Raw genomic sequence first — 17,111 nt, 5'->3', positions numbered from 1 at the left:
GTTTGACCCCAAAGGCCTCAGAGCATCACCAGATTCCATCAGGGCCATATATGTATAACAAGTTGTGCAATTATCATGCATGAACATTTCTGTGAACTATGTAACAGAAATTCAGAAAAGTGTTTGGTTCTGGAGCAAATTAATACGAATAATAATAATAATAATAATAATAAGCCTTATGTGCTGGCTATAAGAAGAAACGCCACTTTTAAATAGATGGAACATGCTGGGCCTCTCCTTTATTTAGGAGGCAAACATCCCAATGAGCATAAAGGGAAGGGACGATGGCCATATACTGAGATGACATATACAGAACAGAGAATGGTCTCCCGCCACCGCGGCTGGTAGCTCTTACCTGAACCCAACAATTGGACATTCTTTACAGATGTTGCATTTGGCCTGATGTTTTGCAGTCTCAGCTGCGGCCACGCGATGCAGAACCGGCAGCCACACCATGGACTGTGGCTCCAGGCGCATCCAGTCTATAAACTCTTTCACGCTTATCTCCGGCTTGTTGTTATTCTGATGAAGAAACAAATACATGAAAATATACTCAGAATATTTAGAAACCCGGTAAGAGAGGACTGAAGTAAAAATGAATGGGATTAAAGGGAAAAAAAAAGCAAAGATTTCTTCATCGAACTTGCAGCAAGTGTTGTTGCTTCATAATCTTCTAAAAATCTGTGCACAATTAAAAAGAAAGTTATGTAGTGCTTTCAAGGTCAGTTAAAGCACGAAATATTTCTCTTCACGGGAAGCACATTCTAGAATTTAAAAAGAGAAAAGGCAGAAGTCGTCATAGGGGAAGAAGAAAAAAATCCAAATACCTTCATATGCTCAGATTAAAAAAAAAAACAAAAACCAATACAATTCTAGGTACTCTTTTCACATGTATACTTTAATTCCATCGTGTTCACTCATCTAAGACAGTAAAAACTTGGGGAAGTAGAAACTCTCTGATTACTTCCCAGACCTGAAGACCATTAGAAAAGCTACATGAAAACTATTATTTCTGTGTCCTGCTCCAGTCCCATCACAACTTCACGCTGGGGACACGTTACTATGAATGTACTTGGCAAGACTTCAGAATTTATAACAAAATGTATGAAACATCTTCGTCCCTCTACAAATCTGAATACTAGTTTATTTTTATACGTGCACAGAGGCATTTGTACCAACATCTTCCTTCTGCTGTTGTCAAGGCCATTCCATGGAACAGAGCATGGGAAACTATATTTAGAATTTTCAATTGGTGTTTTTTTTTGTATCTCTAAAACAAGAAAAAGGTCTATTATAAAATGTAATAACCCATAAAATCAATTCGCCTTTAAGGAATGGTCTGAGCATTTTTTTTTCTCTGCATTGATAAATCACTGAATATGCTTTAAGAAAATATCTGTAGGAATGTCCTTTATGCAAATGTACAATATCAGTAGTAAGAGTTCTAAAATGCTTTATGTACAGTATTAAAAAGAAACTAAAAATGCTTTTCCAGTTTAACATTAGTAACTTAGACCAGTATAAAACTTTGTATATCATTTTTATTTTGTACAAAAGTTCTCAAAGACAAGACTTTATTTTAATGACATTTTTAATTTATATACTTTAAAATCTTGCCTCCAAGGAACTCAGGGCTTTCATTAATATATTTAGCATATATTTATTAAATAGCTGTGATGTTTAAAGCACTCTGCACAGGGATACAATAATAGATAAAAATTGCCTGTATTCATGAAGCTTAGGTTTATATGGAAGAAAACTCTAAATGAGCAATTATACAATTCAGTATGTAATGATAATTATAATGAGTATCATAAGAAGGCAGAGGAGACTCAGGTGAAAACAATGAGACATAAAATACCCTCTGAAGGGCTCAGAGAAGGATTTTCAGAGGAGGCAAGATTTAAGCAAAGATCTAAAGAACAAATAAGGATTAGCAATGAGAAGGGAGTTCGTGGAAGACACGGAAGAATATTCTGAACAGAGGGCACATGTCCAAAGGCAGTAAGGCAAGAATGGAGTCATTAGAACGGTGTGGGTAGAAAGCAGGGAGCAAGGGTACAAGTGACAAAAGATGAGACCAAGGCAAAAGCAGGGCCAAATCACAGCAATCTGATAGCACATGTTAAAGATTTTGGATTTTCCACATTGAGAAGCAGTAAGTCTCTTTGAGGCAGCAGCTATTCCTTGAATCAAATCTGCCTTAAGAAACAAAATAGAGACTTACTGGGATGGTACCCAATGTCCTCAACCCTTTGGATCCAGCCCATGTTCTCTGTTCCATTTCTTGAAATATCCTCAAAACCCTTTCTCAATATGCCCTATATACCGGTGATCCTTCGTGTTTACCTGCTGGAAACAGCTGCGCACACTGGGTTCAATATTACTGCCTCCAAAAGCTGCTACCTCTCCCAGCTGCCGGGGGATCTGGATGGCATCATGAAGTAAGAGGCCAAGCTGCCTCTGGTCACACATCTCTGTAGGTCCCGCCACTTCCTTAAAGAGATCTACCAGGAAAAGAAGCAAGAGGTTAACTTCCATCTGTCCGCGGGATTCTTTTTTATCTTTGGTTTTGGGGATTGAACAATGTAGATGAGAAACAATTCATGTGGATATGAATCAATTAGTTGCCTCCTGAATTCTGACAACCTTGGAGTTCTGAGCATCTGTAATCAGAAACTGGTTAACCACATGCTTCTTAAAACAACCTACTGTTATATGTCAATACATGCAAGTAGACCAATAACTACAAATTTCCTTTACAAATGGCACAATAAATGCACATGGGTTTCATTAAATTGTTTCAATAAAGATTCCCCTCCTTACTGAGAAACAATGAACCAGAACGAAGCTTCCTTCATGACTTGTCAAAGAAATCAATGTGCTTTAAGAAGCAAATCCTTAAATTTTAACAAACTTGTTTACAAACTTTTTGTGTTCACTCCTAAATTTAATATTCTAAAATTTAATACATATTTACTTCTTTTAAAGATTTCTATACTCCAATCTATTTTATGTAAGAAATATTAAAAAGTACAAGAAACTTTTATTTTTAGCTTTGTTATTTTTAGGCCCAATCAGTCTCATCCTTATTAGCTATAAAAAGTATTTTTGTTTTACTTCATCTCATGTAATAAAATATTTATTCAAATTTTAAGGACACAGAAACAAAACTCATGCTTACTTTCACACAGTTCTTAGGCTTTTCTATTCATTAAAAAGACATTAATTTATTTTATAACTCTCTTAATTCAATAAAATTAAAACTCTTCTCTCCTTTCCATTATTGCTTTATCATCTATTCACCACTTTAAATATTATAAAGATTAAAATTACTACCTTGTTTCCAGCAACAAAGCTAATATATTTAAATAGGTTAAATAGGGAGTAGGGAGAAATTTCCCATAAAAACAACCCACTTTTTTAAAGAAACTAATACTTTTTGGAAAAAAATTTCCAAGTTCTGAAAATTCATAATCACGTAAACTCTAAAGCTTTTTATGTGAAGTTTCCAAGATCAGAAGAAAGAGGAGTAAATATTTATTGGCCTAAAAGCCATTTTCCAAAAGTACCTGGTAAATTAATGTTAGATCAAAATGTATATTCGCTTTACTTTAAAGGGGAATAATGCTAGATCTAACACTGTCAACAATGAATTTTCAAACAACTAAACCAAGCTTAGTGATATTGATACAGTATTTATGAAGAAATATGACATTAATTATAAGTATATGGAAGGAAAGCAAATTCAATTAAGATAAATTTAATTTCCATTATTATTTGTTCACTTAGATTTGGTTAGAGGTCTACTTGTTTATTTTTTTGTTGGGGGGGGTAGCATCAAAAATAAGACCAATATAGCCAGAAAATATTTGCCTAGGATTCTTACTATGATGCTCATTTTAAGCCTGTTCCTGGGAAGAGGCCTCCGCAGTAAGCAGAGCTGATGCGCATGTATGACATCTGTGCAGAGCACATGTTTTCAGCGAGATGAACCGTGCCCAACGTGCCTCTTTTGAGGCAGGTAGCTATACTGCCATGCCCCTCTTAAGGTAAAATTACACATGAAATATAACAGAAAAGATGAACGTTAACATTAGAAATTTTGACATATTGCTAGTTTTTATAAAAGTTCAGTTTTGATGTTATAGTCAGAAATAAAAAGGAGTGTCAGAATGTGGGAATGAGCTACAGAAAAGTCACAATCTAAAACCCAAGTTCCAATAAATTAGCACAGAAGAGACTCAGAAGGCCATTGAAAAGGATCTTTGTAAGTGTGTCCTTGATCAGGCAAAGAAGCCACCAGCTATTAAGCAGGAAGGCTAGGGTGTTAGAACCTAATCAAGGGATATTCCCTGGAAGGCATGAACAGAGAGGCGTTGTCGCCATGGTGAAGACACAGACATTAGCCACTGCAGAATCAATGTTCAGAGAGATACCAAATAACCCAGGGTGGCACCTCTGCCATTGAGTTTGGAGAGCAAATTGTCTTGAATATTATTTCTAACAATGGAAGTAAAAACAAGGAAGTGTTCTGATATCACTGGCAAAATCAAAACTGGAATCAGAGCTGCTAAGGATCTTGGAGTAAAGAGTAAAACAAAACCTCAGAACATTTCCTGAGTCTCAAGACTCCCCAGAAAGATTTAGACTAAAGATTTAGATTTAGATTAAAGATTTAGATAAGAAGCCAGGAGGCTTCTTACTCACTTATGTCCTAAAAAGAAACACTTGCCCTGGCTAGCATAGCTCAGCAGACTGAGTGCCACACTGTAAAGCAAAAGGTCACCAGTCCAATTCCTGGTCAGGACCCATGCCTGCGTTGCAGGCCAGGCCCCCTGTTGCCAACCGATGGATGTTTCTCTCACATTCTTTCTCCCTCCCTTCCCTTCTATCTAAATACATAAAGTCTTTTTTAAAAAGGCACACTTCATGGATTAAATTAAAATATCATAAATTTTCATTTTAAGGGTTTCTGCTTTTCCTGAATAATCTGAAACTTAAATGTTAAATTATACAAAGTATTAAGTTTCCCAACATTTGCAGAAAGTATGTCTATTTAGTACAAGCATCTGCGTACATGTATGCTAAAATACTGCCCTCATTTTAAAATTATACATTTCAGGAATATATTTGAAGGTATGTGGATACATAAAAGACATCTTTTATACATAAGAGTGTGTTGGCAGGTTACTCCCTGATAATCAGCTTCAAAAAGTCGAGAGGTGGGAATCAGTGATGTAGGAGAAAAAATACGACACTGTTGTTTACAATAAACTGTGAGGTTGAATTTGCATTCGTTTCAGAGTAAATTGAGCACCACAGCATAACTGTCACTTTCTGAATACCCTACATTCTTGCAGGGGCACATGAGAACCCCAAAGCTCAGCCGATGAAAAAGTCCTTTTCTAATTTTGTACACTGATGCTTTCGTACCCATTATAGAAATAACTCTTTTAGCTTTGAAAATGGTATATGTTGACAATTATGAAACTGAAGATGATTTAAATTCTGTATAAAGTGCCACCAAACAAAAGCCTTGTGCAAAGTGTTTTCCCGAACTAGGTTCTGACTCCGTGAAGGCTCGTCACCTGCTGACCCACAATCAGCTTTTCCTTCCATAGAAATCTGCATCCCCTTTCACTGACATTCTAGTAAACTGTGTAAGAAAAATAAGCCTTCCAGATCTTGATCTAAAATTGAAAAGCAAATCACCTCACAGTCATACGAGAAAAGAAATATTTTTTAAAGGTATGTATGTTCACATAACACGCAAACCTTGGAAAAGTTTATAGGACTTGTGATCAAATAGCCTCTTGAGTTTGGTCTCTCTCCATTCATAAAGTACCCCGATCCCTCTCCCCCAAATATGTGGATCTATCTGTAAGGAGCCGTCTGAGAATATGTATGGCAGAATCAAGTAACTCACATTTTACGGACAAAATTAAATCAAAAGACGCTTTACAGTAGTTAAGAGCTTGAACACAGCAGCAATTGCTAACCATTTATTCAACAATTGCTATTTCTAGGTACTTTTCACATGTTATCTCTAATGGCTTTCAAAACAGGAATTACTAGCTTCATTCTTTAGTTGAAGAAAATTTGCTAAATTTCAGATTCCTGAAGCATGAAATGGAAGTAATACCACCTCTTAGCTGCAGTCAGTATTCAATGGGATCTTGTAACCTGCCTGAAGTCACTCAGCCACTAAGCGGTAGAGCTGAGGTTGCAAGTCAGGTCTCTTGGGCCCGCAAGCCTATCCTTTTCCAAATGCCAAGACGCCCTTCATTAACTAACAGATAAACAGATACCACTCATTTATTTGGTGAATAAAAACGAACATAACAAAATAAGAAATATTTTTTCACTTTATTTTTTCACATATATATAATTTTTTGTCTGTGTCTACAACCATTCTAGTCCATCTTGATTTTTTTAAGTATTGGACATACTTGAAGTTCTAGTAAAAAGTATAGTATAAAGGTTCTAATCCATCTTAATTTTTCAAAAATATTGAAGTGCACAGAAATAGAAAAGGCTTGGGCGTAAAACTCTGCGATCTAATTTGAGCCTCATTATTGTCACTGCGGCCTTTGACTAGGTTTTTGACCTAGCTCAGCATTAACTTTTTCATCTGGAAAATTGAAATTGCAATGCCTACATCATTATGGGGTGATTATTCTAAGAATTAAATGAGATATAACTTGTAGTTGGTTCTCACTCCATCATGGCACCTTACCTATTGATCCTATAAACAGAATTTCATTACACACAAGTTCACTTTGTAATGACACCTTTAATCTAGCCTGGACATGTATAACAAGGGTTAAAAAATAACTACTATTATAAGCAAGTCACATGCAAGTCTCTAATAAATTATCATTATCATCACTAAAAATACTATTGGTATAGGAAAGGTCTTACATACATCTGTATTTTTCTTCTAAAAGACCTTTAGAGAGGGACATCAATCCAATCTTCAGACTCTGCACTCTAATTTTTCCAGTCCGACCCCTGAAATTATAAGAATCTTAATATATTACATGAATTTAAAACAGTATGTAAAATATTTCTGAATATCTATTTCCTTGAGAGTAAACCATTAAAAATAATTGCATCATAAATATAACTTTCCTATTCATGTTTAAAAATTAATGTTAAACGCACACCATAATTTCATGACATGTTTTAATAGTATGTTTGACCTGGTCCTGAAGAATGTACAGCCTGATGTCACTTTACATACAACATATGAACTAGGAATAACAAACTAAGGCAAAATAAAAGCTTTAATTATAAAGCTGAAAAGATTTCATTTTTATAAATACCATGAATTACAATCTATTTGTTAATAATTAAAAATGAAAGATTCAAAACAGATACATATAAAACACATGTGAGCTGATTCAGCAAGATGTATTTAAGATCAAATGTAAGAAAACGGACTGAAAAATGAACTGTATGCTGAGGGCTTTTAACTGATGAACACTTAAAAATGTGCTGGCTTCACTGATGCTGGTCTCTGTCAATGCAGTTTTTGTTAATACTGCAATTATACTAGTCAATGATTTTAGACGGATGTGAAATCTCTATTTGGGGAAGTATTAAATTATAATTAGATACAAAATATATAAATTAATCAGTGTGAGGAAATAGCTTTATACTATGCCAATGAGAAACCCTTTCAATTTCACTTATAACCAGACTAGAAGAAAAAAATTTATCTTTAAAGCAGAAAAATTGTCTCCCTTCCATCATTTATGAAAGAATTACTGAACTGTCTACCAAATGTTAATCACTATACTAGGTCATGGGGATAAGGAAAGGTAAATGCATAAGCTACAAAAATTAATAATATTATGATCCTTGCTATGGGCTAACACACAGTCAAGAAAAGTCTTTATTGCTACCTTTATTATTTAATATCCAGAATCAGTTTTCAGTTTAAATTTAATTGTTAATTTTCTTAAATATGTTTTCAATTTATAAGTGGAGCACACTTAAAACCTATAAATATATTTTTACATAATTATATGAATGTATAAAATTTAATAATTAATGCTATTTAAAAACCAGGTAAATATTTGTATTATGGAACTTTAATTTCAGGTAGTCTTATTATCAAACTGTATTTAAGTCTTGATCTTATTGGTATTTTTACTATTAATAGTAATTTGTATCTCCCAGTCTCAAATTGTAAGTACTCAGGTAAGTTTCTGTATACGTACCGTGACATATAAAACATAAATTAAATAAAAAAGCAAAACATGCTTAGGGACTGGTAAAATGTATTTTCAAAACAGTAGCTCAGAGCCTATATCTATATTAAATAGCCTCAATATCCTAGAGTCTATATCTATGTTAAATCATATCCAAAAATTTCTTGAACCCTTGCTATGCATGTGTACAACATTCCGAATTGACCTATGAAATAAGTAATACTTACATTTTAAAAATATAGCTGTTATAAGCAGAATTTCTAAATTAATATATTTATTCAAATTGTTCACAATTTTAGAAATACTAGTTTCAAAATAACCTTAAACCAAGCTATGCTAGAAATGTTGTTCCTACTTCATATTTTTTCAGGCATTTCCTAATAGACATGTCTGTTTTCTCTTTTCCAGAAATCAGGAAATTTTATTCTTCAGAAACAATCAAAACATAGACTTGAAGAAGATAACAAAAGGCTGTGTGAATAGCCTAGTACATGAATATGGCCACGGACAAAGCAACCCCTTCAGGCAAAAAAAGATCAAAATGATAGGTATTACAGGATGACCTCCAGTCTGTAGTGTCAACACAAGAAAAGAACATCATCAGGAAGACTACTGAAAATGTCAATCATCCATTCATCATACCATCCACAGTTATGAAAGCTTCCTATGACCCCAGCATTGTCCTACATGCTATAGGGGCCAACAGAAAAGTACAGGCACAATTCCTACCCATGATATACTAGCTGGGGAAGTGAGACGAGAAAACTAGGGAATCTTAAGAAAATATGAAACCAAACTTTATGGAGGGAAATAATCAAGTACAAGATAACTGTGGCTGATTAATGATTGGTGATTAGTCTGCATATTCCTTAGTCTGATGACATTTAATAAAGAAGATAAATTGGACATTGAAGGAATGGCATGGCTCACATGTCTCTATTAGGAGAAAGTAAATAGCACATGAAAAATGTAGGCAAGGGAATAGAGGGAAGCATGTGAGCACCAGGGATAAGACTCATTCAGGTGGCAAGGACTTACATCAAGGCTAAATTGTTGATAAAATTGTCCAGGTGATATGGGGCCAGATGATGGAGGACTTTGATGTGAAAAAAGATTATTTGAATTTGAGAGACAATAGAGAGTTAATGAAATTTATTATTGAGTGATATAACCCAATACTTAAGTATTTGGTTCCCATACTTAAGTATTTCGTTCAAAAATTAAGTATTTGGATAGTTTTCATAATTAACTCCTAACAGTAACTTGAAAGATATGCATCTTATTAAATAATATACATCTTGGAAAAGTAGAAAAATAACCTCCCACTGCAGCACGTGAGGTTAATATTTTTTGTAGAAACAAAAGAATCTGAACCACGTATTCTAGACTATTGCTTTAAATCCTGAATTAAGTAATTTTGATTTCCATTAAATCTAGAAGGAAGATTATGAAATTAAGACCTTTACCCTGGGAAGATAAAAACTGGAGGAGGCTGTGAACTCTCAGAGAAAGAATCAATTTCATCTTTATTACCTATAAAGACTACCTACCTATTAGTTCTTTATGTGTGGTAAACCAGCTAGACATTTTATCTCAGTTTTTCTAATGAGGAATTAAGATGCCAAAAGTGAAGTGGCTACCAAATCACATGGCAACCAGAACCAAATATTTGGATCCATGTTATCCACAACAGAGGAAAACAGATTTTTAAACAAAATTTAGAGTACTAGGAGAATTGGGATACATGTTAAAACTTAAAAAATATATATATAGTGAACTTAAAATTATTTATAGGGTACTATTTTTCTTAAATATGGCAATATGGTAAGAATAATCAGTGATTATCAACAAATCTGAATATTAGTGCCATACCTACCACTAATAGGCAATGGGTAGCCAAGGATAAACTGTCTTGTCTCACTAGGTCAGTTTATCAATCAGTAAAATGAAGAGGGCAAAATGGTAGCTCCTCAAATCCTACTCCTAGAATTCTATGATATGCTGTGTGTGCATCACTCATTATTTTAAGAGCTGGCTGAATATACTTCAAGAGCTGAAAATGCCAGTTCTGGCTGCATCATGTTACACAAAGTAAGGCAGTCAAAAATATATGGTTGATGAATGAATGTCGAATGAATGAAAAGGTTTGATTATAGTACTATTTCCAAGGTTCATGGATGTCTTAGAAGTGCATTATTTTCTGGTGCATTGGAAGGAATAGATTATGGTTCTTATCAGAGTTTCAAAGGGAACTAATGGCTTGAAAAGGGTTAAACATTCTTGTTTAGATAAATGAATAAGTCATAGTTTTTAGAGAAATTTGGGTAATCAACTCTGGCCATCTGACACTAGCATAATATAAGTGACTGTGTTTTTTCCTAAGTTTTGTTCATGATATTTCACTCCAAGATAGAAAAACTACAGAGAGTAGACATTGTTCTGACGCAGCATGGTCTTTACTATATTTCTTTGTCATGAAAGGGAGATGCATCCTAAAGTCTTTTTGCCCTTTAAAATGAAAAATTTCAGGATACTGTCCTTCTGAGTAAAAAAACGGTTCCTTAGTAAAATTTCCCAAGTGTTCACATTTGATGGTGGAAAACAGAAATATACCCATGAGTATTTCTGTAACTCCCTAGAATATATATCACAACATTTCATGTACTGCTTCCTTCCCAGCGAAACAGCGCTATTCCCTTTGGGTTGTCCAGTGGAAACGGCATACATATGTGTCATAGGCTGAATTATATCTCCCTAAAATTCTTATGTTGAAGTCTGAACTCCATGTACCTCACTCAGAATGCAGCTGTATTTGGAGATAGGATCTTTAAAGGGGTAACTTAAAATAAGGTCATTAGAGTGGGCCCTAATCCAATTTGACTGGTGTCCTTATAAGTACGGTAGATTAGGGCAGACACACACAAAAGACCATGTGAAGACACGGAGAAAACAGCTATCTACAACACAAGGATAGAAGCCTCAGAAGAAACTGACCCTGCTGCCATCTTGATCTTGGACTTCTAGTCTCCAGAACTGTAAGAAAATAAATTTCTGTTGTTTAAGCCACTGAATCCGCAGTACTGTTAAGGCAGCCCCAGCAAACTAACAAATGTGTTAAAGCCACGAACAATGCTGACAGTGTGATTTGACGTCTCCCCAGTTCTGCCTTTAAATATGGTTCAAGATGTGCACCTCTACCAAATCCACAGGGCTCAATGAAGTTCTTAAGTATTCTATAAAGTTAGCATTATTCATGGGATATAAAATTAAGTTACAGGCTTTGTATTTAAAATACCTAACTGACCAGTTATTCTGGTGAATTTACTAGAGAAAATGTCTCCTTTGGAAGTTTAAAAAATTGAAAGTCAACTTAATAGTGCATAATTGCTTGCAGTTTTATTTTACCGTGGGAGGATAGAATGCATTAAAATGAAATGTATTAAAATATGTCAGATAGGGATATAGTAAATCCCACATTCATTATGGTAACTGAAATTCATGTTATCTGTTCTCAGGGAATTTCTTAAGAACCCTCAAGTATACAAAGGCTATTTGATTATTTTTAAAAAACCTTTTGATATTTGTGAATATTGAAAAAGAACAGATTTTTTCTAATCAAAAGTATAAACAAAAAGTTAATTAAATCATGTCTAAATCCATCATCATTTACTTATACTGAATCAGCTGCTAAATGTGTGCATTTATGAATAATCATTCATCTTCTTTTTCTCTAAATCAAATGAAAGAATGATAAATACAAATTTCCATACAGCTAATTAATGGAAAATGACTTTTAGGGTCTGAGAGAAAAACAATAGTTCTAGTTTTCGTATTTCATCTTTGCATATTTTAACCCCCTACCAGAAGAATGATTAATTACTAATGTTTTAGAAATGTCAGCCCACAGCAGCAGGTCTTTCTAAAATTATTTCAAAAACACATTGTCACATTAAAAAAAAAGTCAAATTAATGACAATTGAGTTATGCTGCAAGTGTAGAGCACTCTTTATGTAACAGTGAGCACCTAACTGAATTACAGATATTAGTGCCCTAAAGCATACATTACTTACAACATCATATACCTACATAACCGCCATTGCAATAAGTAAAGTTAATACCAAGAGAGACATTATATGCTTTTAATTTCCATGCAAGTTGTTCTTAAGTTGTCACACAAAAGTTGCAGAGTGGAATATTATGAGCTAATAAGTTATTATAATTCATAACAATAACTACAAAATAGTCTTTTGAAAAAAAAATACTGTAAGAAATTCTGGGAGGAGAAGAAAATCAAACTTATTTATATTAGGTTTCCCCTAACATGATGACAGAAAAAAAATCTACAAGTTTGACAGCTTTTGTAATTAGAGCAACATCTTTCAATAATTAATAGACATTGTTTTTTGTTTTATTGTTGATTAATTGCTCATTATTTAGAAAGTTCATTCATTTTCAACAATTAACATAAATATTTCCACTGGATAGAGTACTTTGAAAGGGAACTGAGAGTGACCAGAGGGGAGGGAGGAGGGAGGAGGGTATAGAAGGGGAAGGTCCAAGTCAAGGAACCCATGGACAAAGGACCCATGGACAAAGACAATGGGTTGGGGATGGTCTTTGGGAGCGAGGGTTGGAAGGGGCAGGGGAAAGCAATGGGGGGAAAAATGGGGACAACTGTAACTGAACAACAATAAAAAAAGTCACTTTAAAAAGTTACATGTTTTGTATTGTATTTCATTCAATAATTGTACTTCAGTGAGAAAAAATAAAAACTCACGTGTCATATACATTGAGCAACCAGTTGAGACACATATCCACACAGAGAGGAACATTGACCAGATCCTTGTGCATTTGCTCAAGGCCATCGTAAGTTGTTGTCAGGCAGTTGATGACGTCTGGAACACTAAGGAGCTGGTCATTCTGGTTCAGCTTGTGCTGTTTGAAAACTTCATTTGTTGTATTCAGCTCTAAGAGATCCACTAATCAGGTGAGAAACAGGAAAATGTAGAGTCATTACACTATATAATGACACTGAAAGAATCTATTCTTTTTAGCTAATTTGAGTTTTTAAAGTAACAAATGGTGTTTCCATTCTTGCATTGCTGACCTCTTCTTTTATCCACGTTTCCACACTTTTGTATATGAGTTCTGTCACTTTTCAAAATGATACCATTTTTCTCTCTTTGGAATACCAATTTTTCCTGCTTTCCTTGTCTGGCTGTTTCCTCTCCAAGCTCTTTCTACTTTTAAATATAGGAAAGCATAAATCTCTGAGTCTACTCTGAATGGTAGGAAGTCCCAGATGTTATATGCTTTCTGTCTCTCAATTCCTGAGAACAGCCTGCTCGTCACCCTCCCAGTGCATCCTTTGTATCACGGGCAAGCTAACCATTCTTAAAAATTTCTCAACAAGTGCATCGTGAGATACAGATGACAAAGATATTCCATTCAAAAAAAGAAAAGAGAAAAACCAGCTTTATGTTATGCAAAAGACCATAAAGATTCCTCAAAATATTAAGAATAGAATTACCAAATGACCCAGCAGTTCTTCTTCTAGGTACTTATCCAAAGATTATAAAAACTCTAATCAAAAAAATATACATACCCCTGTGTTTATTACATTATTCACAATTGCCAAGATATGGAAATAACCTACATGACAACTGATGGGTGAATGAATAAAGAAGACCTGGTGTATATACATATATAAAATGAAATAGTACTCAGCCATGAAAAGATGAAAGATTGCCATTTGTGACATAAATGAATCTTGACATTACTATGCTAAGTGAAATAAGTTGAAAGGAAAAGGATAATAACCACATAATTTTACTCATACATAGCATATAAAACAAAAAAAAGAAGTGAACAACAAAACAAAAACAAAGTTGTAAATACAGACAACAGATTGGTGGTTTCAAGAGGGAAAAGAGGGTGGGGGTAGGGCAAAATGGGTAAACAGGGTTAAATATATGGCAGCAGATGCAAAATAGACTTTGAGTGAAAATGCTAGAATGTATACAGATATAGAATTAAAATGTTGCATACCTGAAACTTACATAATGTTACACACATTACCACAAAAAACATTTAAACAAACAACAAATGAGCTCTGTAGAAAAGTAATAGTCCTCCGCTGCCTACTGAAAGAAGCCTGGTCTATATAGGCCTTCAAGGTCTGGTCCTAACTTCATTTGTTTCCCATGATGCTTCATTGTAAAGGCAACTTGTAGCCAGGGAGGATTAGTGGAGGTTCTCAGTACAGAGAACCCTATACATAGGTCTTCACACATTTGCCCCCATCCTTACTCATCACGTAGAACATCTACACTAGGCATGGCTGGTGCTAAAGCACAGGGGGTGAGCAAAGAAGGATGAGGCGGAGCCCCTACTCTTATAGGTGGCAAGTCTGGGAAGGAGGACAAGCAGACCGAGACCTTTACTAAAAGGAATGAAGGTGCCCCAAGAAAAGAAGGCATTGATTTCTAGGAGAGCCATTCCTGCTCTCATATAAGGGAATGGAAGGACCAGCGGAAAAGGCACCCTGGGAAGGTCGGTATGAAAGGGGCCTTAAAACATAGAGAAGATACAAGAGATCCATGTAAAAGAAGGAAAGAACTCTGAAGGATGAACAGCCTGAGGAAAGACAAAAATTCAAAGAACTCCAGAGGGCTCTAAGGAATGACCAACGGCATTTTTGATAAGTTAAATAAAATGAACAGCTTCCTTTATGTTTCCCTGTTTTCAGTTAGGTAATGAATGACTCAACTCAGACACAAGTGAAAAAATCTTACATGATCTTTCTTTTAAATCCATGTTGAGTCATTCAATATCTAACTGAAAACAGGGAAACACATTATCGAACTATCATGCAATTTATATATTTATTAAGTATGGAGATGACTCCTCTAATTCAAAACATATGGGCTTATAAAATTACAGAATTTAAGGTCTGCTCATGGAAATTACTACTTTACAAAGTTCTTCCCCTATCTCCATATTTAACATTTGAGATTTTTTTAAAAAATCAGCTCAGGGGAATGAATATATATATATATATATACACGTGCGTGCGTGCGTGTGCGTGTGTGTGTGTGTGTATAAAATCTCCAAATAATTCCTCTTTGTCAGATACAAAATTGTTCCCTCAGAAAATATGACATTTTTGACAGTTAAATAAAATGAACAGCTTCCTTTGTATTTACCTACTTTCCCCCTGTCAGTAGGATAATGAGCTGATGTCCTAACAAGGTTTTAGGGAGGCACATCTCACACAAGAGTATAGACTACTAAAGGATTATTTTTACTTATTTTTAACTATTGAATAATCATTAATTTTGAATTTTTTAAGACATTCATGAAATGTGTCCTCTCTAGCTGCCCAAACACCACAGAATGATTTATTTTTTCAAGTTATCTGCAATGGAAAAGAACTTCTTTAAAATTATACAGAATAAAATTCTTTCTAAAACAACTCAACAGGGATTACATTAAAATTATTTCTAAAAACAACTCATTTTTTAAAAATAGAGAAAAATATAAAACACACAACTCTGGATAACACATCAATCCAAATGACACCATTTCCTTCAGATGTCAAATATATCATTGATGAAAGTTCAGCTAATATATAAAATAACTGTGTAAGGTTTACATGCCTTAGAGATGGTGTCAAAAAAAAAAAAAGCAAGAAACTGGGAACCATCTACAATTTTGACGGTCGCATTTTCTTGGCATTATACAGTTTTCAATGATAAACTCCCAGAGGGCAGGAGTAAAATTTAAATTCACTCTTCAGAGTGTGTGTTAAAAGGAAGGGCTTACTAATGATAGTAGTAGCTATGGAACTATAATTCCACACAGATATAAAGAAATATATTCAGTTACTGCCAAAGTGTCCTAAGTTTTGGTACTTCAGCATTGTGTCGGCAACAAAGCACTGCTATTGTATCCCCCGCCATAGGGCATAAAGTGACAATAGACCAAATTCCAAGAAGGTCTGTTTTCTGGAGGAGGATGTTCTTACAGTTCTTCCAGAAAAGCCCTTTGTAATACATATACATCGTACATATGACAGTAATTGGCCACATCCCACAATCATGTCTTCGATTTCTAGTGATTTACTCTGACGTTTTGCCTCAGTGCCTGAGCAAGGCATACATCTTCCTGAAGTGTGTCACATTTAGGTACCTTTAAAATGGACTACATTTAGATCCCAGAAAATTAGGATCTTCTCTTTTCAAAGGGAGATGAATGATGGCTCAGTCATGTGGCAAATGAAACAAATAGCAGAATCATTTTCTATCCATTTTTTTTTTCCTTTAATCCCACATAGGAGGCACAGGCAATCAAATGAAAATGGATCATCATTCTCCTCTGTAAAAACACATGCTGTATACAGCACCGGGCCTTGGACTTGTGTGACTCTTCCGCTCTCAAACTGTTTGACCATTCCTGAATAGCAATTTTCCCATCTTCTCTTTCCCAGGCATCAAAGATATATAGGTAGCGCTCAACACCTTGTTTCCATAAGCCTCACTCACTTTCATCATTTCAATCATTACTTTCCTCTGGATGACTCCAGATTCTGTTTTCTGCGGCCTGAACCCCTGATCCACATTCCTGCTGCTCTGTTCCCCACTAGAGTACTATTCTCTCTCAGGAACCTCCACCTTAATACGTCCCAAATAAAGATCTTGCCTTCTTGTTATGCTGAAATCCAGTAATGGTGTTACACCTTCCATAGGTCATCAGTCTGCAAAGCCTGAGCTATCCTAACACTCTCTTTTATCCTCTGCAATTTAACTCCCCCAGTCATCAATTCTTTCTTCTCTTCACAAATCCACATCCTCATCTTCCCTCCTACTACCGGCAGCCAGCGCAGCCTGTCTT

At 34.9% G+C, this 17,111-nt stretch overlaps 1 protein-coding gene and 1 pseudogene across 6 annotated transcripts in view; both read right to left on the bottom strand.

Moving 5' to 3' along the window:
- The window catches only part of UTRN (utrophin), a 444,878-nt gene that overhangs the window by 50,784 nt on the left and 376,983 nt on the right, over nucleotides 1-17,111 (bottom strand). For all 6 annotated transcript variants that reach the window (XM_054570070.1, XM_054570072.1, XM_054570071.1 and 3 more), the window contains 4 exons: nucleotides 12,997-13,198; nucleotides 6,929-7,014; nucleotides 2,350-2,507; nucleotides 356-522 (listed from right to left, as the gene is read on the bottom strand). In XM_054570070.1, the coding sequence (XP_054426045.1) occupies nucleotides 356-522; nucleotides 2,350-2,507; nucleotides 6,929-7,014; nucleotides 12,997-13,198 (613 nt within the window). The remainder of the gene's footprint in view (nucleotides 1-355; nucleotides 523-2,349; nucleotides 2,508-6,928; nucleotides 7,015-12,996; nucleotides 13,199-17,111) is intronic.
- On the bottom strand, nucleotides 15,437-15,548 carry LOC129068056 (uncharacterized; annotated as a pseudogene).

This window comes from Pteronotus mesoamericanus, unplaced genomic scaffold (assembly GCF_021234165.1).
Source record: "Pteronotus mesoamericanus isolate MK-2021 breed Mesoamerican mustached bat unplaced genomic scaffold, CSHL_Meso_final contig_20, whole genome shotgun sequence".
NCBI lineage: Eukaryota > Metazoa > Chordata > Mammalia > Chiroptera > Mormoopidae > Pteronotus > Pteronotus mesoamericanus.
This window is presented reverse-complemented; position numbering and strand designations above follow the sequence as displayed.